This window comes from Salvelinus namaycush, chromosome 2 (assembly GCF_016432855.1).
Source record: "Salvelinus namaycush isolate Seneca chromosome 2, SaNama_1.0, whole genome shotgun sequence".
NCBI classification, from domain to species: domain Eukaryota; kingdom Metazoa; phylum Chordata; class Actinopteri; order Salmoniformes; family Salmonidae; genus Salvelinus; species Salvelinus namaycush.
The window spans coordinates 72,432,163-72,457,696 of NC_052308.1; the positions used below are offsets into that span (position 1 = coordinate 72,432,163).

At 50.2% G+C, this 25,534-nt stretch overlaps 2 protein-coding genes and 4 pseudogenes across 2 annotated transcripts in view; all 6 read left to right on the forward strand.

The window, feature by feature from the left end:
• Window positions 1-17,830, forward strand: part of LOC120017941 — a 75,689-nt pseudogene extending 57,859 nt beyond the window's left edge.
• LOC120018013 (histone H2A) lies at window positions 8,561-8,965 on the forward strand. Its single transcript, XM_038960969.1, has one exon. The coding sequence runs from the start codon at window positions 8,561-8,563 to the stop codon at window positions 8,945-8,947; it is 387 nt and encodes a 128-aa protein (XP_038816897.1). The 3' UTR covers window positions 8,948-8,965.
• A 683-nt stretch (window positions 17,831-18,513) lies between the features above and the next one.
• LOC120018033 lies at window positions 18,514-18,891 on the forward strand (annotated as a pseudogene).
• Window positions 18,892-20,160: 1,269 nt separating this feature from the next.
• On the forward strand, window positions 20,161-21,762 carry LOC120023359 (annotated as a pseudogene).
• Window positions 21,763-22,325: 563 nt separating this feature from the next.
• Window positions 22,326-22,748, forward strand: LOC120023369 (annotated as a pseudogene).
• A 719-nt stretch (window positions 22,749-23,467) lies between these two features.
• LOC120023380 (voltage-dependent P/Q-type calcium channel subunit alpha-1A-like) overlaps window positions 23,468-25,534 on the forward strand; it is a 134,733-nt gene continuing 132,666 nt past the window's right edge. The window contains exon 1 of the mRNA XM_038967386.1: window positions 23,468-23,511. Coding sequence (XP_038823314.1) covers window positions 23,468-23,511 — 44 coding nt within the window. The remainder of the gene's footprint in view (window positions 23,512-25,534) is intronic.

The window sequence follows — 25,534 nt, forward strand, 5'->3', positions numbered from 1 at the left end:
AAAAGTGCCGTAGATGCCGCTACTCCACGAGTGGAGTGGGCTCTTACGCCATGAGGCATTGGTCGCCCTGCCGCCTCATAAGCCATCTCAATGCCTTCGCAAAGCCAATGAGATAGCCGCTGTTTTGAAAGTGGTCTACCCAGTGCGTTAGCACCGTGACACACAAACAACTGAGGTGATAACCTAATCATCGCCGTGCGCTGCACGTAGCACGCCAAGGCGCGCACCGGGCACAGGCGATGAAGTCTCTCCTCTCTCAGCTCCTCATGAGGAGGGGGGGAGAAAGCCCATAGCTCAACAGTCTGCGACCTGTATGAGCTCTTAATAACCTTCGGCGTGAATGCCGGGTTAGGACGTAACACCGCTCTGCTCAAGTCGCCGTTTATGGCAAGGCAGTCGGGTCTCGTCGAAAGAGCACACAAATCACTGACACGCTTGGCTGTAGTCAAGGCAAGCAACAGTGCCGTCTTCAGAGACAACATCTTGAGGGGAATTTGATTCAATGGTTCGAACGGCGTCTCACAGAGCGCCTCGAGTACCAACGTTAAATCCCACTGTGGTAGCGTGGCTCTAGCCACTGGCCTAAGCCGCCGCGTCCCCAATAGAAACCGTTTCACTAGAGGGTGACTGAAAACAGTGTCTCTGTCAAACCCCTCATGACAAGCTGAAATCGCTGCCGCGAACACCTTAATGGTGGCGGGTGAGCGCTGCTTGTCAAACATGAACTGTAGGAAAGAGAGCACACTCTCAACCTGACAGCACACGGGGTCCACATTCTCTGTGGCGCACCATTGTGAAAACATTTTCCATCTACTGGCATAAGTCCTGTATGTGGAACTGGCACGTGAGCCCTGTATGGTTCTGATTACCGAATCAGATAACCCACGGCGCTCTAACCTGTCCCTCTCAGGAGCCAGACCTTCAGTGGCTGGCCGATTAGAGGCAAATGCTCTATCATGCCTGCCGCCTGAGACATCGCGTCCTGTCGATGTGGAATTGGCCAAGATTGCGCAATCGACATTTGAATCATCTCCGCGTACCACGGAGCCCCTGGGCGGTCGGGGGCTATCAATATGATTGACAGCCCTCCTGTTCTCACACGGGCTAGCAGTGGGAGAATGCAGGACAGCGGTGGAAATGCGTACAGGAGAACCTCCGGCCACTGGTGCGCAAAAGCGTCTATCCCTAGTGGCGGTTCGTCCTGGGCTCGTAGAGAAAACCATAGGGGACATTGCGCGTTCACACGTGACGCGAACAGGTCCACCTCGGCTCTCCCGAACCGTTCCCATATTTGGAGAACAACATCGGGGTGCAGTCGCCACTCGTCGTCTCGGGGACCCCCTCGAGACATGAGGTCTGCTCCGATATTCTGACAGCCTGGAATGTGCGCTGCTGTCAACGAGCGAAGGTGCTCGTGAGCCCACAGCCACAATTCCTCCGCCAACCGGTGGAGTGCAGGAGACCTGACTCCCCCTTGGCGATTTATATAGGCTACTGTCGTTCTGTTGTCTGACCAAACCAGCACGTCGTGTCCCCGTAGGGTGGACATGAAGTGGGTCAGAACCAGTAGAACCGTTTCCAATTCCAGGAGGTTGATGTGACGTCCCGATTGGGACCACACACCTCCGACTGCCCGAGCCTGACATGTCCCTCCCCATCCAGTCAGACAAGCGTCTGTGTACACTGGAATGTAGGATGACACCCTGCCTATTGTGACCCCTTGTGCCATTACGCACGGGTCTCTCCAATAGTCCAGGTCCGCTCTGAGCGAGAGGGGAACTGTCAACAACCGACGACGGTGCCTCACTGGGTCCAGTCGTAGTTGAGCAAACCATCGCTGTGTTTTGCGCATGTGCAAAAGTCCCAGCGGAACCACGGAGTGGGCAGACGACATGAGACCCAAAAGTGTCATGACGGAATGCGCCGTCACCATGTGATTCGGATAAAACCTTCTCAGGGCTAACAACAAGGCAGCCCGCCGAGGATCCGAAATTCGCGCCCTCATATTCACAGTGTCTATCTGTAATCCCAGATAGACAATCTGCTGACTGGGCCAAGGCGCACTCTTTTTCCAATTCACAGCGAACCCCAGACGCGTGAGGTGAATCACTGTCTGTGTCGTGTGTGTGATCGCCAGCTCTGCTGACGGGGCCAAAACCAGTAGGTCGTCTAGGTAGGCTAATAGCCTTATCCCCTGACGGCGCAACGGCTCCAATGCCGCCTCCACACATTTGGAAAACGTGCGAGGTGCCAGGGAGTACCCGAATGGCATTCTCGCATACTCGTACGCCACCCCTTGAAAGGCGAAACGCAGAAACTTCCTGTGACGCGGAAGTACCGGCACATGAAAGTATGCGTCCTTTAGATCTATGCTTACACAAAAATCTCTGTTGTGAATACATTCCAGTAGACGTTTTGTCGTGAGCATTCGGAAAGGCCGTTTGGCTACGCTCTCGTTGAGAGTGCGTAAATCCAAAATCGGCCTCACCCCCCCCCGTCTTTTTTGGCACTAGGAAATAGGGCGAATATAGCCCGCTGTTCCTTTGCTCCTGGGGAACTACTGTGACCGCCTCCTTCGCCAAAAGTTCCGTAATCTCTTTCACAAGAGCGGCTACTTTCTCTGGCGTCTTCATCACCGTCTCCACCACACCCGAGAACGGGGGTGGAGTTTGATGGAATTGAATGGCATAACCCTTCTCCAGCGTCCGACTTAGCCAGGAGGAGAGGGTGCAGCTTCGCTGCCACTCCCAAAAGTGCTCTGAGAGCGGGAGAGCGCGAAGCTGTGGTACAGACAGTAGGAAGGACCTGTATTCCTCTATGGCCCAAGCCGCCGCTGTCTCCCAACACTGAAGTGGTGGGACAGCCCAAGGTGGGCCCCCTATGAAAGGGGGAGGGAACACTAGCGCGTTCTGTGAGAATCGGGGGCGCCGACACTTCGGTTATGCATGTAACCTTGTGGTTCCAGCCCTCCGTGAACTCAGCACGGGTCTGCGCTACACTAATTGAGGCGTTGGCCTGAATTAGTGCGCCGTCTCCCAATAGCGACTGTTTCAACGGCCCACTATGGGGTTGTGTACACAGGCTGCTATTAAAACTCCTTTCTACTTCACTCCTCAGAGTGTGTAGTGTTGGGTTTTTATGAGGTATAGCATGACGGCTCATTACGAGCGTCCGTCTTGCTTTCCCCTTTCCATTCCCACTCACGTCCCTCTGTGTGTACTCAGCTCCGCAATGGGCTGAGCTACACACAAAGTGGTGAGAGGAAGAGAGAGAGATAGAGCGAGGAGGAATCTGAGCGGTCTCAGTTTTGTTTTGGAAAAGAGGTTCTCTTGTGACAAAGTCAGATGGAACACATTCTTTATTAAACACAGACACAACTCCTCCATCCCTTTGCAGGGGTGGGGGGTGAACAGTGGGCGCCCTCACAAGAAGTGCAGCGCTCTCTCCCGTCCTCTCCCCCTCGTCCCGTCATGGCCGTCGCCTCTTCTGACTGCCTCTCGGCTGCCAGGGCGACGAAATAAACGGGGTCTCTCTCGTCGGTTTCACCGCCGCCTTCTCTGGTGCTGCCGGAGGGGCTGGGCCCGCTCTAGGTACTCCAGGTGCGGCTGCTCGACGGGCTCTCCGTCTGGCCGTAGACCCTGGTCTACTGGATACGGTGGAGCGATGGGGATCTTTCGTAGCTGTTCTAGAGCTTCCCGCCAAAGGCAGGTGTCTAGCCAGCTGCTTTCTCTCCTCCTCAAGCTTCCCAAAATGCGCCGTCGCATCAGTGACGGCGGCTCCAAAGAGACCGCTGTCAGAGATGGGGGCGTTCAATAGGGCGGCTTTGTCGGTCTCCTTCATAGCCGTCAAAGACAGCCAGAGGTGTCGTTCCATTACCACCGAAGTGGCCATAGATCTCCCCGCACATACAGCCGATGCCTGTGTGAGATGGAGAATGGCGCCGGAAATCTTCGACGCTTCCTCCATCTCCTCTCCCGACAGCCCCTCTCTACCCGTGGTCAGACGGGATAGAGAGGCTGCCAAGAGGGCAATATTATTCGCTGCTGCTACAGCCTGTGTACTAAGAACAAAGGACTTCTCAGCCAGCTGTGCTGTGAGACGGTCCTTAGTCGTTGGTAAAGTGGGTCTCTTGGCAGACGGCCAAGAGCTCGAACCTGGCACGAGGTACGCCGCTAGGGCGGCCTCGAGCTTAGGGATCTCTTGAGGCCGTTGTCTGTCAACGTTAGTGAATGGAATATACGCCTTCACCGGCGCTCTGGCCGTCAAAGGCGTTTCCCATGCACCCTCCACATACTTGGCGAGCGAGGGCATGGTCGGTGCCAAAAGTACCGCTGCCCGTCTTGGTCTGGAATAGGGGCCGCCCACCATTAAATCAACTTCCGAAACGGAGGGAATGGGGGGCAGTGTAATTTCCAGCCTGCTCGCAGCCCGCTCAATGAGCCCTGTAAAATCAGAGCGCAGAGAGGCTACTGCGTAGGAGGGGGCTGCTGAAAATTCAGAGCCCGTCTCATCCTCGCCTAAGGATGAGAAAATCACCTCTCTCTCCCTAGGGAGGGGGTTATTTTCAGCCTCGGTCGGTAGACTGGATTTATTCGGAGAATAATCCAGACACTTCCCAACATCCTCATCCTCTCTAGAGGCGCTGTCATCATGTGACGCCTCAGAGTCTGAGGCCATCATAGACAACACGTCCTCGAGAGGGAAATCCTCATTGAAGAATGCCCATCGCTGTTTCCTCTCCTTTAAAGAAAGGAGTGAACAGCTTGCGCATTCCGGAGGATTTGTGAGGCCGCCCCTAGCGTGCTTTGCACCTAAACACACAAAACAAAGTTCGTGCTGGTCCAAAGCCGCCATAGTGGAGCAGCGACACTGAGCTCTTAAAAGAGCTTTTGGGGGTGGAAAAGTGCTCATTGAAGGACGACGTCTACAACAGGATATCGACGACGGGTTCGTCCTGAGATTCTTCTCTTCTCTTCAAGGCTTCTTCAGTCCAGTCCTGTCGCTGAAGATAATGGGAGGCTGATTGAGGGGAAGCGTCCCCTTATATAGGGACACCTGTACTCCTATTGGCTGCAGGTGCGTGCATCATTTTTTTCTCAGGCTATTCGCTGCCTAGGCAGCGGGGTAAACCACTAGGAGCAGAGCTCCCCTATGGGGCGGAGCTCCACGATGTAGAACGTCGGTTGTTGACAGTTCCCCTCTCGCTCAGAGCGGACCTGGACTATTGGAGAGACCCGTGCGTAATGGCACAAGGGGTCACAATAGGCAGGGTGTCATCCTACATTCCAGTGTACACAGACGCTTGTCTGACTGGATGGGGAGGGACATGTCAGGCTCGGGCAGTCGGAGGTGTGTGGTCCCAATCGGGACGTCACATCAACCTCCTGGAATTGGAAACGGTTCTACTGGTTCTGACCCACTTCATGTCCACCCTACGGGGACACGACGTGCTGGTTTGGTCAGACAACAGAACGACAGTAGCCTATATAAATCGCCAAGGGGGAGTCAGGTCTCCTGCACTCCACCGGTTGGCGGAGGAATTGTGGCTGTGGGCTCACGAGCACCTTCGCTCGTTGACAGCAGCGCACATTCCAGGCTGTCAGAATATCGGAGCAGACCTCATGTCTCGAGGGGGTCCCCGAGACGACGAGTGGCGACTGCACCCCGATGTTGTTCTCCAAATATGGGAACGGTTCGGGAGAGCCGAGGTGGACCTGTTCGCGTCACGTGTGAACGCGCAATGTCCCCTATGGTTTTCTCTACGAGCCCAGGACGAACCGCCACTAGGGATAGACGCTTTTGCGCACCAGTGGCCGGAGGTTCTCCTGTACGCATTTCCACCGCTGTCCTGCATTCTCCCACTGCTAGCCCGTGTGAGAACAGGAGGGCTGTCAATCATATTGATAGCCCCCGACCGCCCAGGGGCTCCGTGGTACGCGGAGATGATTCAAATGTCGATTGCGCAATCTTGGCCAATTCCACATCGACAGGACGCGATGTCTCAGGCGGCAGGCATGATAGAGCATTTGCCTCTAATCGGCCAGCCACTGAAGGTCTGGCTCCTGAGAGGGACAGGTTAGAGCGCCGTGGGTTATCTGATTCGGTAATCAGAACCATACAGGGCTCACGTGCCAGTTCCACATACAGGACTTATGCCAGTAGATGGAAAATGTTTTCACAATGGTGCGCCACAGAGAATGTGGACCCCGTGTGCTGTCAGGTTGAGAGTGTGCTCTCTTTCCTACAGTTCATGTTTGACAAGCAGCGCTCACCCGCCACCATTAAGGTGTTCGCGGCAGCGATTTCAGCTTGTCATGAGGGGTTTGACAGAGACACTGTTTTCAGTCACCCTCTAGTGAAACGGTTTCTATTGGGGACGCGGCGGCTTAGGCCAGTGGCTAGAGCCACGCTACCACAGTGGGATTTAACGTTGGTACTCGAGGCGCTCTGTGAGACGCCGTTCGAACCATTGAATCAAATTCCCCTCAAGATGTTGTCTCTGAAGACGGCACTGTTGCTTGCCTTGACTACAGCCAAGCGTGTCAGTGATTTGTGTGCTCTTTCGACGAGACCCGACTGCCTTGCCATAAACGGCGACTTGAGCAGAGCGGTGTTACGTCCTAACCCGGCATTCACGCCGAAGGTTATTAAGAGCTCATACAGGTCGCAGACTGTTGAGCTATGGGCTTTCTCCCCCCCTCCTCATGAGGAGCTGAGAGAGGAGAGACTTCATCGCCTGTGCCCGGTGCGCGCCTTGGCGTGCTACGTGCAGCGCACGGCGATGATTAGGTTATCACCTCAGTTGTTTGTGTGTCACGGTGCTAACGCACTGGGTAGACCACTTTCAAAACAGCGGCTATCTCATTGGCTTTGCGAAGGCATTGAGATGGCTTATGAGGCGGCAGGGCGACCAATGCCTCATGGCGTAAGAGCCCACTCCACTCGTGGAGTAGCGGCATCTACGGCACTTTTCAGAGGAACCGGGGTAGAGGATATTTGTGCAGCGGCGTCGTGGTCGTCACCGTCTCCTTTTATCCGATTCTACCTGTTGGACGTGTCGTCTAACTCTCTAGCTCGTTCTGTACTCAGCGTAGTTGAGGGCAGAACTTGAGTTAAGAAAGGTTGCAGGAATAATGAGATGTGTTCCCATTAGGTCCGCTCCTTTTTTGACAGAAGAGAGAGAGACATACACGTGTAACATGACCTTTGTTTGACACTGTCAATACAACAGGGAATGTCTAGACTGCCACCAGTGTGTCATTGTGCTGGGAAATAGTACTGTAACCTAGTGTTACCTGACTATTAGACCGGTCACTAAAGTTGAGAGAATATTGAGGCATCATCTATCTGCTGAGGCAGAATAGTTGGCCTAAATTCTATCGTCTGCCCACGAATCATTGGCTCTGCCTATGCATTGAGTGTGGCGGGTTACACTGAGGAAGCAGTGAGCATGTCTTCTAAACTGGTTCAGCCTGTACTCAGTTTTGCTGAGGTGAAGGCTAGAATTAAGGCGGGAAAACACTGGATTAATGGACAGGGTTTCCATCAGGTCCGTATTTTCTCCTTTATTAGAAGGACTGCAGGACATGACTCCTGGCCGAATGGCACAGTTGAGTCATGTGTTAAATCTTGCCCACCAGTCTATGACTGTGTTGGGCAGAGGGATTAGGGATATAGTTCTGTAATGGGTATTACAGTACTATTAGACCAATCTGTATATCAATAGAGTTGAGTTCATCTATCTGTGGTGCAGTTAGTATGACTCATATTCTATGATCTGCTCACTAGTCATTGGCTTTGCCTTTAGACTGAGTGAGCGGATTAGATCAAAGACACAGTACATGGTAATTTAGTGTGGTTCACTATAAATTGCAGTACAGTGGGATTTGGTCGCAGCCATTGCTGAGCTGACCTTTTCTTAAGTGGGAAGTTTTTTGGCTCGGCAGGGAGTACATTTTGGGAGCGTTTCGCTCCGCCTTAAACCACTAGGAGCAGAGCTCCCCTATGGGGCGGAGCTCCACGATGTAGAACGATAGTTACCGGAGTGTAACTCCAGTTCTATGAGTGGAGCGGAGCCCCATAGGGCTTAAGGCCCTGCCGACCCCCAATCTCGCTGAAGATAATTTTTCGGGAGGCTGATTGAGGGGAAGCGTCCCCTTATATAGGGACACCTGTACTCCTATTGGCTGCAGGTGCGTGCATCATTTTTTTTCTCAGGCTATTCGCTGCCTAGGCAGCGGGGTAAACCACTAGGAGCAGAGCTCCCCTATGGGGCTCCGCTCCACTCATAGAACTGGAGTTACACTCCGGTAACTATCGATTTGATTTGTCACAAATTCGGAGGGAAACAGAGTAGCCTAGCCCTTCTCACTCAGCTGCCTGCGGGTGGGTGGGTGAGGGCGGGCTTAGGGCTGACTGTCTGTGTGTCCCTCACTCCAATTGGATAAGGCCACACCGGCCCGGTGGCCAATCGGTGCCTCTTGTGGCGAGGTATAAATAAGGCTCTCGAGGTGGCTAGCGGCTCATTCAGACTTTCTGTGACATCCTAAAAGCTAGCAATATGAGCGGAAGAGGCAAAACCGGAGGCAAGGCCAGGGCGAAGGCAAAGACACGTTCATCCCGTGCCGGACTCCAGTTCCCCGTGGGCCGTGTGCACAGGCTGCTGCGCAAAGGCAACTACGCCGAGCGTGTGGGCGCTGGCGCACCAGTGTACCTGGCCGCAGTGCTCGAGTACCTGACTGCTGAGATCCTGGAGTTGGCCGGCAACGCTGCCCGTGACAACAAGAAGACCCGTATCATCCCCCGTCACCTGCAGCTGGCCGTCCGTAACGACGAGGAGCTGAACAAACTGCTTGGCGGCGTGACCATCGCTCAGGGTGGTGTGCTACCCAACATCCAGGCAGTGCTGCTCCCCAAGAAGACTGAGAAGGCCGTCAAAGCCAAGTAAAATCGCTACTGCGGCTGCCACTTGACTACTCAACCCCCAAAGGCTCTTTTAAGAGCCAACCACCTAGCTCAGCAAAAGCGCAAAGTGTCCTTTTATATGCCACATACACGGCACCGTATCAAGTGCCCACATGAGGCGTTGAATGAACAATAACACCTACTAGGCGACTCAAGTTTGCACGGTGACTATGATATTAATGCGCGTAATATTAACGCGCGTAAAGTGTCGGCCCTAACAAAAGAGCCAAGCGCGCGAGGGTGGGGGTTGCATTTTGGGGCGGCAGGGAGAGGCCCAGCCTCCCGTCCAATGGGCGCCGGAGGCGGCCTCCGCAACGGGCCAATCAGAGTGGTGCGTAGAAGGTGTCCAATCAGCAGACGCCGCTGCCGGCTTTATAAACTTCACATAGGCATTTGGAGGCTATACTCCGAAAGTACTATACTGTGAAAGAAGGAATCTAGCTAGCGCCATGGCCAGAACCAAGCAAACCGCTCGCAAATCCACCGGTGGTAAAGCACCCAGGAAGCAGCTCGCCACCAAGGCTGCGCGCAAGAGCGCCCCGGCCACCGGCAAGAGCGCCCCGGCCACCGGCGGCGTGAAGAAGCCTCACCGTTACAGGCCCGGCACCGTGGCTCTGCGAGAGATCCGTCGTTACCAGAAGTCCACTGAGCTGCTGATCCGTAAACTGCCCTTCCAGCGCCTGGTGAGAGAAATTGCCCAGGACTTCAAGACCGACCTGCGCTTCCAGAGTTCCGCCGTGATGGCCCTGCAGGAGGCTAGCGAGGCTTACCTGGTCGGCCTGTTCGAGGACACCAACCTGTGCGCCATCCACGCCAAGAGGGTGACCATCATGCCCAAGGACATCCAGCTGGCCCGTCGTATTCGCGGAGAGCGCGCTTAAACGATGACCTGATCTCCAAAATCCCCCAAAGGCTCTTTTAAGAGCCACCTCCATATTTTCGTCAAAAAGGCACAATTGTTCAATTTTCCCACCATGTATGTTGTCGACGTACAGACCGTGGTTCGATTCCAGGCTGTATCACAGCCGGCCGTGAGTGCAAATAAGCGCTGGTTCTTAACATCGAAAGAAAAGCGACGTATTGCACGTGTTACTTTGCGTAATTGTAGCTGCGATATGATCTGCTAAACAGAGAGTGATGTATGTATGTATGCCTAGAATCAAAAGGTTTTACAAAGGAGGGGAAAATACACTAGCAGTAATGACATAGGGCAAAGAGTGGCAAAATTGGTCACTACGTAGCTACGAAAAACATTAGCATGCCACCAGACTTTGATATAAGTCCCGTATTGCAGTGCTACTGAGAGACTCGTGCAGAGGGGAAAACTTTACCGTGGAGCACGGAGGCCATCTAGTGGTTAAACGCGGCAAGTGCCAACATCGTAGTGGTATTTGATCTTCAGGCCAGCGTTTCCCAAACTCGGTCCTCGGGTCCCCAAGTGGTACTTTTTCGAATCCAATAGCTGTTGGAATGTAACATGCTAGAGTGTGTCAATGACTTAGTGAAAAACCCCATTCCCTCTTTGCTGTGCCATGTGACCGTTGAAAATAAACACAAAAACATGTGCACCCCATAATCCATGCGACTGACTAAGGTATTGACCCAACAATGATATCTCTGACTAATCCTATTACATACCCATTGTTCCTCCTTTAGACTACATCAGTGATCCCTTGAGAGAAAAGCTATCGGGACAGCAGGAATGAAAAGATGTAATCATCAAGGGCTTGCAAAACAGCTGTTACGAAACAGGACACAAGCAGCTGCAATGATTAGTCCTATTATTAGTTGACCAATTCCATAATTGCAATCACCAGTGCTGCATAGACTTCATAAGGAAGTAAATGGCTCAGAAGTGCATAGATTAGAAGTCGACTTCTGAAGTGAGATGTAGTCTTCATGTGTGCTTTGTTTCGAATGTATGTCAATGTTGAGTGCACCGATGTAGAGCATACTTGAATGAGTCTATTTGTTAGTTGGTTTTTGTGGTTGTTGGCCTGACACATCCTTTTTTTTTTTTTTACAGTGTAGCAAAATCACCTACGCGCAAGAAGATTTGCTCCGGAATCGAAACAAATGATAAGAAGACCCAGTAAAGGCCCTAAATACAGTTAAATGCCGAAATCACACAGCTAAAGTGATAGGCCTATAAAGCACCCGGCGAATACAAAAGAACGCAGGTCAAAAGAGGTGGGAAAACGACATTACCCGTTGAATGCAAAGGCATCAATCCAAAGGGATAATCTACTATAGTCAGACGCATGGCACAAGCAAAAAGTGGAGGCGAACCTTTGGCCAAATCAGGAAGCAGACAGGACATCTCTGCGCATGCGTTGCTGTATCCAGCACTCACGAGACAGGTAATAGCGGAGCTCCGTGGTGCTGAAAAGGACATTTGCCAAGGCCTATTTCCCGTTGGAGTGATTTGTGACATGCTATAGGCACAGTTCAGTACAGCCCTCATCCAACATTGGTGACAGAATCGGCCACGTTTTTTCCCTCATTTGACACTTGAGAAACATACATTCACATAACGTTGTGTTCCATATCTGCAGGAGACAAAGCAGCAGAAAATGTGCAAGTGAATATGATTTAAGAGCAGTCAAATGTGACGTACAGTTACTTTTTCACCTAACCTATTCTGTGATTCATCTACAAATACACGCTTCACATTTCAAGACATGCGCATAAACGATGACCTGATCTCCAAAATCCCCCAAAGACCTCCATATTTCCGTCAAAAAGGCCCACTTGTTCCATTTCCCACCATGTATGTTGTTGACTAACACGTCGCGTTCCCTGCTCTCGAGTCACTACAGACCGTGGTTCGATTCCAGGCTGTATCACAACCGGCCGTGATTGCAAATAAGAGTTGGTTCTTAACTGACGTGACTAGTTAAATAAAGGTGACATCGAAAGAAAAGCGACGTATTGCACGTTTGCCTTTGCGTAATTGTAGCTGCGATATGATCTGCTAAAGAGAGAGTGATGTGACCACATGTATGTATGTATGCCTAGAGTAGAAGAGTGAAAGGTTTTTACAAAGGAGGGGAAAATACACCTGCAGTAATGAGTGATAGTAATGTCATAGGGCAAAGAGTCGCAAAAATGGTCACTACGTAGCTAAGAACAACATAGCATGCCAGCAGACTTTGAAAGTCCCATATTGCAGTGCTGCTGAGACTCGTGCAGAGGGGAAAACTTTACCGTGGAGCACGGAGGCCATCTAGTGGTTAAACGCGGCTACTGCCAACTTGTGAGCACATCGTAGTGGTATTTGATCTTCAGGCCAGCGTTTCCCAAACTCGGTCCTCGGGTCCCCAAGTGGTACTTTTTCGAATCCAATAGCTGTTGGAATGTAACATGCTAGAGTGTGTCAATGACTTAGTGAAAATCCCCATTTCAAAAAAATCGAAAACATGTGCACCCCATAACTCATGCGACTGACCAAGGTATTGAGGCAAAAAATGATATCTCTGACTAATCCTATTACGTACCCATTGTTCCTCCTTTGTTAATTGAGAGAAAAGCTATCGGGACAGCAGGAATGAAAAGATGTAATCATCAAGGGCTTGCAAAACAGCTGTTACGAAACAGGACACAAGCAGCTGCAATGATTAGTCCTATTATTAATTGACCAATTACAGAATTGCAATCACCAGCGCTGCATTGCTGCATAGACTTGATAAGGAAGTAAATGCCTCAGAAGTGCATAATATTCGATGATCATATGCATAGATTAGAAGTCGACTTCTGAAGTGAGATTTAGTCTTCGTGTGTTCTTTTGAGTGCACCGATGTAGACCGTACTTGAATGACTGTATTTGTTAGTTGGTTTTTGTGTTTGTTGGCTGCCACTATCTACTAGGCTGCCACATCCTTTTTTTACAGTGTAGCTAAATCACCTAGGCGAAAGAAGATTTGCTCAGGAATCGAAACCCCTTGACAGCTTCACCAAATGATAAGACCCAGTAAAGGCCCTAAATACAGGCTGCCAGTTAAATGCAGAATTCACACAGCTAAAGTGATGGGCCTATAAAGCACCCGGCGAATACAAATAACGTAGATCAAAAGAGGTGGTAAAACGACATAACCCGTTGAATGCAAAGGGATAATGTACTATAGTCAGACGAATGGCACAGGCTAAAAGTGGAGGCGAACCTTTGGGCAAAATCAGAAAGCAAACAGGAAATCTCTGCGCATGCGTTGCTGTATTCAACACGTTTGAATGGACAGACAGCGCGCCTCTGCTGCATCTTCACTCACCACACAGGTAATAGCGGAGCTCCGTGGTGCTGGAAAGGACAGCGCCTCTGGCCATTTGCCAAGGCCAATTTCCCGTTGGAGGGATGTGTGACATGCTATAGGCACAGTTCAGTACACCCCTCATCCAACAGACCCCCTCCTGTAATTGGTCACAGAATCATCCAGTTGATTCCGGCCACGTTCTTTCCCTGGTCACTGCAACAAAACCTTTGTCGGGGTGCATTGGTGTAAGACGTAGTCCTGGAGAAAAAGTTGACCTATAGGCTATATGATATAATGGCACGTGGACCTTTTTTTGCAGCTGCCTACAGATAAAGAGTGCACTAGGCTAGAGAGAAAAGTAGCAATCTGTTTTTAATAAAGCGGTACTATGTAACTTACCCTCCTTTGACAGTTGAGAAACATACATCCACATGACGTTGTGTTCCAAATCTGCAGGAGACAAAGCAGCAGAAAATGTGCAAGTGAATATGATTTAAGAGCAGTCAAATGAAGTCATAGTGACGTACGGTTACTTTTTCACCTAACCTATTCTGTGATTGATCTCCAAATACACGCTTCACATTTCAAGACACGCTCTTCTAAAGTCATTGTTTTCCACAATGCAATGCTCACGTGACCTAGGAGAACATGTTCTATTTAATATCTTCCAATCTATATTTGGAGGTACTCTACATGAACATGTGTTTGAACTTTTGGAAACTTTTAGAACCTCTGCCTATTGATGATCTGTTGTAGTTATGGTTATTTGGACCACATACTTGTGCGAAATTACATCAGTTGAGTAAATGCTCTTTCTGTGTGCATTGTCAGTAGCATTCTGATCCAGCAGGTGGTGCAAAGATCCTTCTCTATGTGGCTGAATGATGAGCAGACTGAATGAATTAAGGCAGTTGTTGGCAAACATGACTTCTGGTCAATGCCTCCCTATCTATATGTGTTGACCTATTCCTTTGAGCTCCTAAATGAAGATAGGGTGTCAACATTGCATCTCGCCTGAATCATGTCTTCCACTTCCTGTCTTGCAACGTGGTGAGTGTGTGTGTTTGTGTTACAAATCACTGGGCACTTGATCACATGGAACACCAGTCACTTGCATCATGCGGAGCTCGTGTCATACGGATATACAGTATTCTATCGTTAGGTATGTTAGTCTATGCCGGTGTGACATTGCTCTTCCAGAGTTGATGTATTGTCATCCATCCCTTTTCTTAGATTTGTGGTTATTGTGTGGAATCCTGGGACATGGTTAGATCTTACTTGTTTGACGTGACTGTGCTGTTGGAGCTAGTAACCACAAGCATTTCCGTACACCCGCAAAACACGAGCTAAACATGTGTATGTGGCAAATAGATTTGGATCGAGGGTAATTACAATAGATTGTATGTCGGTAGGAGTTTTCCTCAGTGTGTGTCCCCCTTCCATTTCCCCTTGATGTCCCCGCAGTTACGCTGCGGCCGACTTACATTTACATTTACATTTAAGTCATTTAGCAGACGCTCTTATCCAGACGACTTACAAATTGGTGCATTCACCTTATGAAATCCAGTGGAACAACCACTTTACAATAGTGCATCTAACTCTTTTAAGGGGGAGGGGTGGGGTTAGGAGGATTACTTTATCCTATCCTAGGTATTCCTTAAAGAGGTGGGGTTTCAGGTGTCTCCGGAAGGTGGTGATTGACTCCGCTGACCTGGCGTCGTGAGGGAGTTTGTTCCACCATTGGGGTGCCAGAGCAGCGAACAGTTTTGACTGGGCTGAGCGGGAACTGTACTTCCTCAGAGGTAGGGAGGCGAGCAGGCCAGAGGTGGATGAACGCAGTGCCCTGTTTGGGTGTAGGGCCTGATCAGAGCCTGAAGGTACGGAGGTGCCGTTCCCCTCACACTTACTACACACTTACCCCTGACTTACTACCGATGTCACTGCGTGTCCAAGTGAAACTCCTAGCTATAGGGTGTGGTAACAGGCCCTGTGTTATTTGTAGTTGTACTCTACATGTGAAGTATCTGCACTGTTGATAATAGGGAAATGCAAGCAGTTGAAGGGAACAAGGGACAGTCTAACCTGCTGTTGAACACAAGGGCCGAGCATGTCCGCGGACAGAGTACGGTTCACTCCCAGTCCTATGATGTTGCTCTGTAGGTGAGCTTTTTTCAGCATCCAATTCCTGGCAGCCTTCTCCCTGGTTGAATTGTGAATGTGAGTGAATGGAGAATGTTTGGCTTCGGTATCCAAGGTGTTTGAGAATGTTGAGGACCGTGTTCCGAGGGCTGACTGTGACATCATAAAGCGGAATGCAGTTAGTGTGCCGTTGAGGGATTCCAATTCAGTCCGGTGCGGTCTTCCAGACAGTGCGTGTGCTCTCTGTGCGATGACTTGTAAGTCGGTCGTGCGTACACGGAGTACAAGTACGACGGGAAGTGACATTTAGGGTAAGCCTAACCCTTCTCTAAGCTACATTTAGCCTTTACTAGACTATGGGGATATTTGATATACGAATGCTTCCGCTCAGTGTTTGAGATCAATTGACAGTCTTTACCATGGCACTTTACATGTATTTTAAACGCAAAAACCCTTACGCCCCACTGCACTTTGTATACCAGGGTTGGCTGGCCTTCTTATACTTTTATTGACAAAGTCATTTTGGCTTTACTACCTTTGTATTGTTCAGAAATGTGTGGGCACTCTCTTCGTTGGCTGACTTTATCCTGCTAACTGTTCCAAATGTCTGAACCGAATTTGGTATAAGGTCTTTTGTGTACTCTGCGCCATCGTCTTGGAACAGCTTACAAAATCCTTTTCAACTGGAAGAACTTGTCCGATTGGTGTTTTCAATCACCGATGAAGGATTTTGAGGCTGATTCCCTGACCTGCTGTTTTTGATTTTGTTATACTCTTGTGAATTCAATGTTTTTCTAGATGACTTGTAGTTTTTCATGTTGTCTGTCTGTAATTTTTGTAATGACTCGGTGCTGCCTAACTTGGCCAGGACGCTCTTGAAAAAAAAGATTTTAATATCTACGAGGCCTTCCTGGTTAATAAAGGTTAAAAAAAAATAAAAATAACGACCCTGTTTCTCCTAACCTGCTATGACAAAGTGACTTTGTGACACTAGCTGTATCCCCTATTTGAAAGCTTGTCAGTCCTTCTCCTAAAAGGCAACCTCTGTTCCTCGATGTACTAAACCGAGGCCCGGCAGCCAGTAAGTACAAGTAAGAGACAATTACGGCAACAATAAGTAGTAAGATGAAAGCTATTGACATTTGAGATGTGAATAAAACGGCACCGATTGATCAATTGCCAGTACGTGTCCTTTTGAAATGACCTGTTGAGACGGGCCCTCCTTTTGCGGCGTTCATTGACGCTACATCTGAGGCCATCTGGCGGCCATAGTGCTATCTGGCCTATAACTGATCCACTCATTCCATAAGAACACGCTTTGTTATTGTTGTGAACACAAGTACAATACAATATTTGCACACCTCTGTATGAATAGGAAAACTATCCCTTCATGTGTGTGTGTGTGTGTGTGTGTGTGTGTGTGTGTGTTTTGGGTGGTGTCTGAGGAATGTTTTACTGCCGTTTCACCTTACAGAGGTATCACCACCCTTCCCATCGGCACCTCGGGTCCTCTTGGCTCCCTGACCGTCAGGCCGGATCCTGTGTAGGGAAGAAAAAAGAAGATTGATGTTATATTACATGGCCTTCAATAGCAAAATGACCGATGAGGTGACATTATGAGCCCCTTTGGCATTATGGCATTCCATGTGTATTTGTTTCCCCGTGGTCTATATGTTCCCCGTTTGGATTGGACGGTGTTTCAATTATGGCATGAAGGTTTGGTGTGTTAGTACTTGTTATTACGTGTGTGGAAGAGTCACCTTCGTTTGTCCTTTCTAACTGGGACCTCTATTTGACTTCTTTAGGCCTGTCTCTATTGGGGGGGGGAGAAACTGCAGTGGGTTGAATCCTACTAAATCAGTGCTTTCCTACTCCATGGGTAGAGTAGGCATTTTTGTTGTAGCCCTGGAGAGGCACAGCTGATTCAACTACTGTGGAACATAGAGTACTAGTCGATTACCCGTTTGACTTGCTTTCATTTCTTCTGGCAGAACCCCTATCGCTCCTCCCTCGTCCCTAGAACGAGCGCCGATCCCTTTGCAACAGAGGCCAGGCAAAAGCGCGCGCTTTCTGTGCCACTGGCTTCAATCAGGTCCACCAACTGCAGATAATAACAGCACACCACGTACCGCGGACGTCACTTATTCACTGAACTCACTAGCGAACACATCATGTCTGGAAGAGGCAAAGGCGGCAAGGGACTCGGAAAGGGAGGCGCTAAGCGTCATCGCAAGGTTCTCCGCGATAACATCCAGGGAATCACCAGCCCGCTATCCGCCGTCTGGCTCGCCGTGGCGGCGTGAAGCGTATCTCCGGCTGATCTACGAGGAGACCCGCGGTGTCCTGAAGGTGTTCCTGGAGAACGTGATCCGTGACGCCGTCACCTACACCGAGCACGCCAAGAGGAAGACCGTAACCGCATGGACGTGTCTAACGCTCTGAAACGCCAGGGACGCACCCTGTACGGTTTCGGCGGTTAAACACACTGTCTTCTGAACGTCTACATCCCGACTTGAACCCAAAGGCTCTTTTAAGAGCCCCACATCCGCTTCAAAAGGCCCATTCCATAGTTATAGGAAACCATGAGCCACTCGAGTGGACAGGGAGTGTTGATGACAGGACTCTTATGTTCAGTGCAGGCTTGGCGCAAGCAATTGTGACAGCGTAGAAACAGTCGTATTTCGACGGCACCACACCTTTAATTTATTGACCTTTATTTAACTAGGGAGTCAGTTAAGAACATAATCTTATTTTAAATGACGGCATAGGAAACAGTGGGTTAACTGCCTGTTCAGGGGCAGATGGACAGATTCAGAACCTAAAGCCGACAGTGGCTGGGAAAGCTCTACTAAGTCCAAAAAGGGGGTGCAAAGGTTGTGAGGATATGCATTTACTCCCCCCCACCCTCCCTTTTGAAACACACATTTTCCCACCAGATAAAAAGCATAGGCTATGAATTGGGGGAGGTAGGGCGCACAGGTCTTTGTTTAGGCAAGGCAGCCTCTGAGTGGAAGGCTATTATGCGCGCTCGGCTCCACTGGGCAAATGAAAGCAGGGGCGCCTATGAGAAAGCAGGGGTGTGTCCACGGCCGCTGAATTTGCTTGCTTCCTCTTCATAAGAGGGGAAAGCGCAGTCCAGCCCCTCATTCGAAGCATCAGCATCATGCCCGAGCCAGCAAAGTCCGCGCCCAAGAAGGGCTCCAAGAAAGCCGTCACCAAGACCGCAGGGAAAGGCGGCAAGAAGCGGCCGAAAGTCGAGGAAGGAGAGCTACGCAATTTACGTGTACAAAGTGCTGAAGCAGGTCCACCCCGACACCGCATCTCCTCCAAGGCCATGGGAATCATGAACTCGTTCGTGAAGACGACATCTTCGAGCGTATCGCCGGAGAGTCCTCTCGCCTGGCCCACTACAACAAGCGTTCCACCATCACCTCCAGGGAGATCCAGACCGCGGTGCGCCTGCTGCTCCCCGGAGAGCTGGCCAAGCACGCGGTGTCCGAGGGGCACCAAGGCCGTGACCAAATACACCAGCTCCAAGTAAACAGCCCATTTGGAGTGCTGTACTAACCCAAAGGCTCTTTTAAGAGCCACCCACCCAGTCAGTGAAAAAGGCAATCCATCACAAATGAATGTGTAGCTAGGCTGTGTTTTTATTTGTCTGCAACATGCTTAACGGTTAGAGGTAAAAAAAAGTTGTTATGTGGAATAAGTCTATGCAAGAAAATATTTTTGTTAAGTGGAACTAGAATGAAAAAGATGATGATTGTGCACATGCCAGTAGACAAAGGGAGTGGGATTCCACTAGTGCTCCAAGACTAGAGTGGGGGGGGGGGGGACACTACAAATATTGATCTATACAGCCCTGTTCCACTCACTCGCATGCATGCACTAGCTACAGAGAGAGAGGAGAGAGAGAGAGAGACACTCTACTCTCTAGCCCTATATCAGGCCCACATGGGGCGCCAGCCTCCATAGCGCCGGCCAGACACCAAGACCCACAGACACAAAGACCGGCACCAGTCGAGTCACGCTGCGGAGTCAAGCATTGATACATTGATTAGTAGAGAGAGAGAGAGAGAGAGAGAGAGAGAGAGACTACCTATCTGCCTACCTATCGGCAAAAAAAGACACAGGAAACACACACACACACACTGTGTCCAAATAGGGGGCTCCAAATCCAACAAAAGCACTAATACAACATCACACACACACAGGCAAGTAAGCAGTGTATATCGTGTGCGTCCTGGACACATGACGAATACAAGTTGAAAGTGGAGTACAACACTAGTCTCGGCCAGGCCTCACAAGTGCATGTGTTTTAAGGTCCTCAAAAGAGCTCTCCTTTAAAACACCAAGGACCACATCAGGGGACGCCAAACCATCTGATTCCCTTGCCAGACATCTCGGCTCATTACACAATCAATGGTGCTCGCAATCGGATGCACTTTAGGCCATTTAGGAGACAAATAGCACAGGAAAAGCAGTGCGCGCAGCTCCAGCCGACAGTCGAACGGTGAGGTTTGAGCGAGTCGCAACAAAATGCACGGGGCTTCTGCAGCCCACATGACTTTATTCTGAACGGAGACAAGTCTGCTCGCTGGGCCGTTCGCTTTTGGGCCAAAAACACGGCTCCGTCCGGTGACTTTTGGACCGATATTGGCACCAGAAACACACAAGTGAAGAGCATTTGGCCAGCCGGGAGAAGTCGAGCTGGGTGGCTTGAGTCTACACACATGGTTCTCATGTCGCGTTTAAGGCCAGCCCCCTGCACGGTGTGGAGCTTCAATAGCGCAGAGCGCGTCTACAGCAAAGTACTCCTCCTCACAGACTACCGTAGTGTTCAGTAAGTGTGTGTGTTTACCGGACCATGGCAGAAGTCGCACCAGCACCCGCCGCCGCCGCGCCGGCCAAGGCACCCAAGAAGAAAAGGCAGCGGCCAAGGCCAAGAAAGCGGGACCCAGCGTAGGCGAGCTCATCGTCAAAGGCGGTGTCCGCCTCCAAGGAGAGGAGCGGCGTTGTCCCTGGCCGCGCTCAAGAAGAGTCTGGCTGCAGTGTGGCTACGATGTGGAGAAGAACAACTCCCGCGTCAAGATCGCCGTCAAGAGCCTCGTCACCAAGGGCACCCTGGTCCAGACCAAAGGGCACAGGTGCCTCCGGCTCCTTCAAGCTCAACAAGAAAGCCGTCGAGGCAAAGAAGCCCGCCAAGAAAGCCGCAGCCCCCAAAGCAAAGAAGGTGGCCGCCAAGAAGCCCGCCGCGGCGAAGAAGCCCAAGAAGGTAGCAGCCAAGAAGGCCGTCGCCGCAAAGAAGTCCCCCAAGAAGGCCAAGAAGCCCGCTACACCCAAAAAGGTCGCCAAGAGCCCAAAGAAAGTGAAGAAGCCCGCCGCGGCGGCCAAGAAGGCGGCCAAGAGCCCCAAAAAGGCTACCAAGGCAGCGAAGCCCAAAGCCGCCAAGCCCAAGGCAGCCAAGGCCAGGAAGGCAGCCCCAAGAAGAAGTAAACCTATTCCAAACGGTGTTCGACTCGACACATGTTTGTACACAACAAAAGGCTCTTTTAAGAGCCACCCACCTCTTCCATAAAAGCGCATGTCATTCCATGTTGTAGCTGTCGTGCAAAAGAAACGAAATGACAAAGCACACCAGGCTACTTTTACGCACCACATTTTCCCACTCTGGGTGTGTGCTGCCCGGAGAGAGAGATAGGGAGAGGTATATAATAACAATAATAATAATCGCAGTGGCAAAATGGCGTACAATTGTCACTCAAGAGTGCAGCACCAGCCAATGTTGTGAAGTTTTAGAATTGCCATTAATAATTCAAATTGGAGAGGAGGCAGGCTGCTGTGATGTGTTAATCATCATGCGACCCATGTTAATACTATAGCGTAAGTGTGTTTCCCATTTGGATGATTTGACTGATTTGATTTGTCACAAAATTCGGAGGGAAACAGAGTAGCCTAGCCCTCTCACTCAGCTGCCTGCGGGGGTGGGTGAGGGCGGGCTTAGGGCTGACTGTCTGTCTGTCCCTCACTCCAATTGGAATAGGCCACACCCGGCCGGTGGCCAATCGGTGCCTCTTGTGGCGAGGTATAAATATGGCTCTCGGGTGGCCAGCGGCTCATTCAGACTTTCTGTGACATCCTAAAAGCTAGCAATATGAGGCGAAGAGGAGGCAAAACCGGAGGCAAGGCCAGGGCAAGGCAAAGACACGTTCATCCCGGTGCCGGACTCCAGTTTCCCCGTGGGCCGTGTGCACAGGCTGCTGCGCAAGGCAACTACGCCGAGCGTGTGGGCCTGGCGCACCAGTGTACCTGGCCGCAGTGCTCGAGTAACCGACTGCTGAGATCCTGGAGTTGGCCCGGCAACGCTGCCCGTGACAACAAGAAGACCCGTATCATCCCCGTCACCTGCTAGGCTGTCGTCCGTAACGACGAGGAGCTGAACAAACTGCTTGCGGCGTGACCATCGCTCAGGGTGGTGTGCTACCCCAACATCCCAGTGCTGCTCCCCAAGAAGACTGAGAAGGCCGTCAAAGCCAAGTAAAATCGCTACTGCGGCTGCCACTTGACTCTCAAACCCCAAAGCTCTTTTAAGAGCCAACCACCTAGCTCAGCAAAAGCGCAAAGTGTCCTTTTATATGCCACATACACGGCACCGTATCAAGTGCCCACATGAGGCGTTGAATGAACAATAACACCTACTAGGCGACTAAGTTTGCACGGTGACTATTATATATTAACGCGCGTAAAGTGTCGGCCCTAACAAAAGAGCCAGCGCGCGAGGGTGGGGGTTGCATTTTGGGGCGGCAGGGAGAGCCCAGCCTCCCGTCACATGGGCGCCGGAGGAGGCCTCCGCAACGGGCCAATCAGAGTGGTGCGTAGAAGGTGTCCAATCAGCAGACCCGCTGCGGCTTTATAAACTTCACATAGGCATTTGGAGGCTATACTCCGACTGTGAAAGAAGGAATAGCTAGCGCCATGGCCAGAACCAAGCAAACCGCTCGCAAATCCACCGGTGTAAAGCACCCAGGAAGAGCAGCTCGCCACCAAGGCTGCGCGCAAGAGACGCCCGGCCACGCGCGGCGTGAAGAAACCTCACCGTTACAGGCCGGCACCGTGGCTCTGCGAGAGATCGTCGTACCAGAAGTCCACTGAGCTGCTGTCCGTAAGCCACAACTGCCCTTCCAGCGCCTGGTGAGAGAAATTGCCAGGACTTCAAGACCGACCTGCGCTTCCAGAGTTCCGCCGTGATGGCCCTGCAGGAGGCTAGCGAGGCTTACCTGGTCGGCCTGTTCGAGGGACAACCAACCTGTGCGCATCCACGCCAAGAGGGTGACCATCATGCCCAAGGACATCCAGCTGGCCCGTCGTATTTCGCAGAGAGCGGCGCTTAAACGATGACCTGATCTCCAAAATCCCCCAAAGGCTCTTTTAAGAGCCACCTCATATTTTCGTCAAAAAGCACAATTGTTCCATTTCCCACCATGTATGTTGTCGACGTACAGACCGTGGTTCGATTCCAGGCTGTATCACAGCCGGCCGTGAGTGCAAATAAGCGCTGGTTCTTAACATCGAAAGAAAGCGACGTATTGCACGTGTTACTTTGCGTAATTGTAGCTGCGATATGATCTGCTAAAGAGAGTGATGTATGTATGTCTAGAGTCAAAAGGTTTTACAAAGGAGGGGAAAATACACTAGCAGTAATGACATAGGGCAAAGAGTTGGCAAAATTGGTCAACTAACGTAGCTACGAAAAACGATAGTTACCGGAGTGTAACTCCAGTTCTATGAGTGGAGCGAGCCCATAGGGGAGCTCTGCTCTAGTGTTTACCCCGCTAGCGCTCAGGCACGAATAGCCTGAGAAAAAAATGATGCACGCACTGCAGCCAAATAGGAGTACAGGTGTCCCTATATAAGGGGACGCTTCCCTCAATCAGCCTCCCGAAAAATTATCTTCAGCGAGACTGGGGGTCGGCAGGGCCTTAAGCCCTATGGGGCTCCGCTCCACTCATAAAGCACTGGAGTTACACTCCGGTAACATCGTTCTATACATCGTGGAGCTCCGCCCCATAGGGGAGCTCTGCTCCTAGTGGTTTAAGGCGGAGCGAAACGCTCCCAAAATGTACTCCCTGCACGAGCCAAAAAACTTCCCACTTAAGAAAAGGTCAGCTCAGCATGGCTGCGACCAAATCCCACTGTACTGCAATTTATAGTGAACCACACTAAATTACCATGTACTGTGTCTTGATCTAATCGCTCACTCAGTCTAAAGGCAAACCAATGACTAGTGAGCAGATCAAATAGAATATGAGTCATACTAACTGCACCACAGATAGATGAACTCAACTCTATTGATTATACAGATTGGTCTAATAGTACTGTAATACCCATTACAGAACTATATCCCTAATCCCTCTGCCCAACACAGTCATAGACTGGTGGGCAAGATTTAACACATGACTAATAACTGTGCCATTCGACCAGGAGTCAGACCTAGTAGACAATGGACCTGATGGGACAGCTCAGAGCTTCTGCTCTTTTCTGTCCATAAGAAACAATTGGATTGGTGGAAGAGGCAGGGCAGGCCAGGAGCAGGGAAGGAGGGTATGGTCAAGCAAGGCATCCCCCGGGCTAAATGCCCTAAGATTGTTACGAATGGGTGTCGATTAGTTTCGCCCATTTCTTTTCCCGGCTTGAAAAAATAGAGAATAAAAAATAGAAAAAATAAAAATTTAAAATAAAAAGATAAAAACTTCCTTAAAAGTATAGCTCACAACTGTGCAGGGGGAGAGGGGTGGGGGCGCTAAGGAGTGCATTCACATATATCTACACATTTTCATACACACACGATTGATTATATTTTTTGAGAATTTTGTATTTTTGTATTTTTTTTTGTTTGTATTTTCTGTTTATTGTTTTTTGTTTTCTTTTCTTTTTCCCTTCTTCTAGGTCAGTTTCAGCATTATGGACATGGGTGTATCTGTGGTCCATTTGGCCTGTCCCACGGCTTCCTTCAATGATGGGTTGTGAGTGGCTCTGTTGATGAACTTCTGACCATGATTGTCTGTCTGTTGTTGATTGATGTCAGTCCAGATATGCTGTTAGCGTAGTGATTGCTGATGTATCTTGGTAGTCTGTAAGCCATTTTTTTGCCATGTTTTGGACTATCTGTAGCCGATTCATCTGCTGCGGTGAAGCTGTTATCCAGGCTGGTAGGGCGTATTCAAAGAGGGATCGGATGTAGTGATGTAGACTTCAGCACTGTCTGAGGTGAGGCTCCATATTTTCTTCCGCACAGCGTTTTTAGGTGGTTTAGTCTTTTTCTCCCTCTCTCTCTATGTTCGCTATATGGGTGTCCAGGTCATGTTCTTCTGGAAGGTGACTCCAAGGATTTTGCTTCTTTTTCTACTTTTATTGTTTCACCGTAGAGTTTGAGATCTATGGGTTTCCTGGTCTTTTTGCTGGTGCTTCTTGGTGAAGAGGACAAATTGGGTTTTTTGTGGGTTCAATTTATTGCCACATGTTAGACACACGTCTCGATCATTTCAATAGGCTTCTGGAGTTTTTTTGCTGCGAGTTGAGGACATTTGGAGCTGGTCCAGTAGCAGAGGTCATCGGCAAACTGTGAGACTTGACTATGGTGGGTGGAGGGTAGTAAAATATCTGATATGTAGAGTAGAAAAAAGTAGCGGGCTTAGAACTGCCCCCTGTGGGACACCCGCTTCAGGGGTGAAAGGTGAGGATATTGCTGTGGAGACCTTCACTTTAATTTGTACGGTTGTGGAGAAAGCTGTGATGATGTTTCTGATGGAGAGCGGTAGCTTGAGATTGGAGTCTGCAAGCCGGTAACACAGTCCATTGTGCCACATCTTGTCAAATGCTTTCTCTAATCAAAGAAAACTGCCAGGGTAAGTTCTTTTTTTCTTGAAGTTCCGAAGGATGTCCTCTGACAGTCTAGAATGTTATCGGTGGTTGATCTGTTTTCCTGAAGCCAGCTTGGTGGATTCCAAGGAGGCCCATTTCCTCAGTGTGGCCGCTTAGTTCTTTGGGTGAGTACTCTCTCAAACAGCTTCCCGACATGACTGGAGGAGTCTGATTGGTCTATAACTTGTGACGTTGTATGGGTCTTTGCCAGGTTTGCGGATCATTGTAACAACTGCAGATTTCCAAGGTAGGGGAAAGAATAA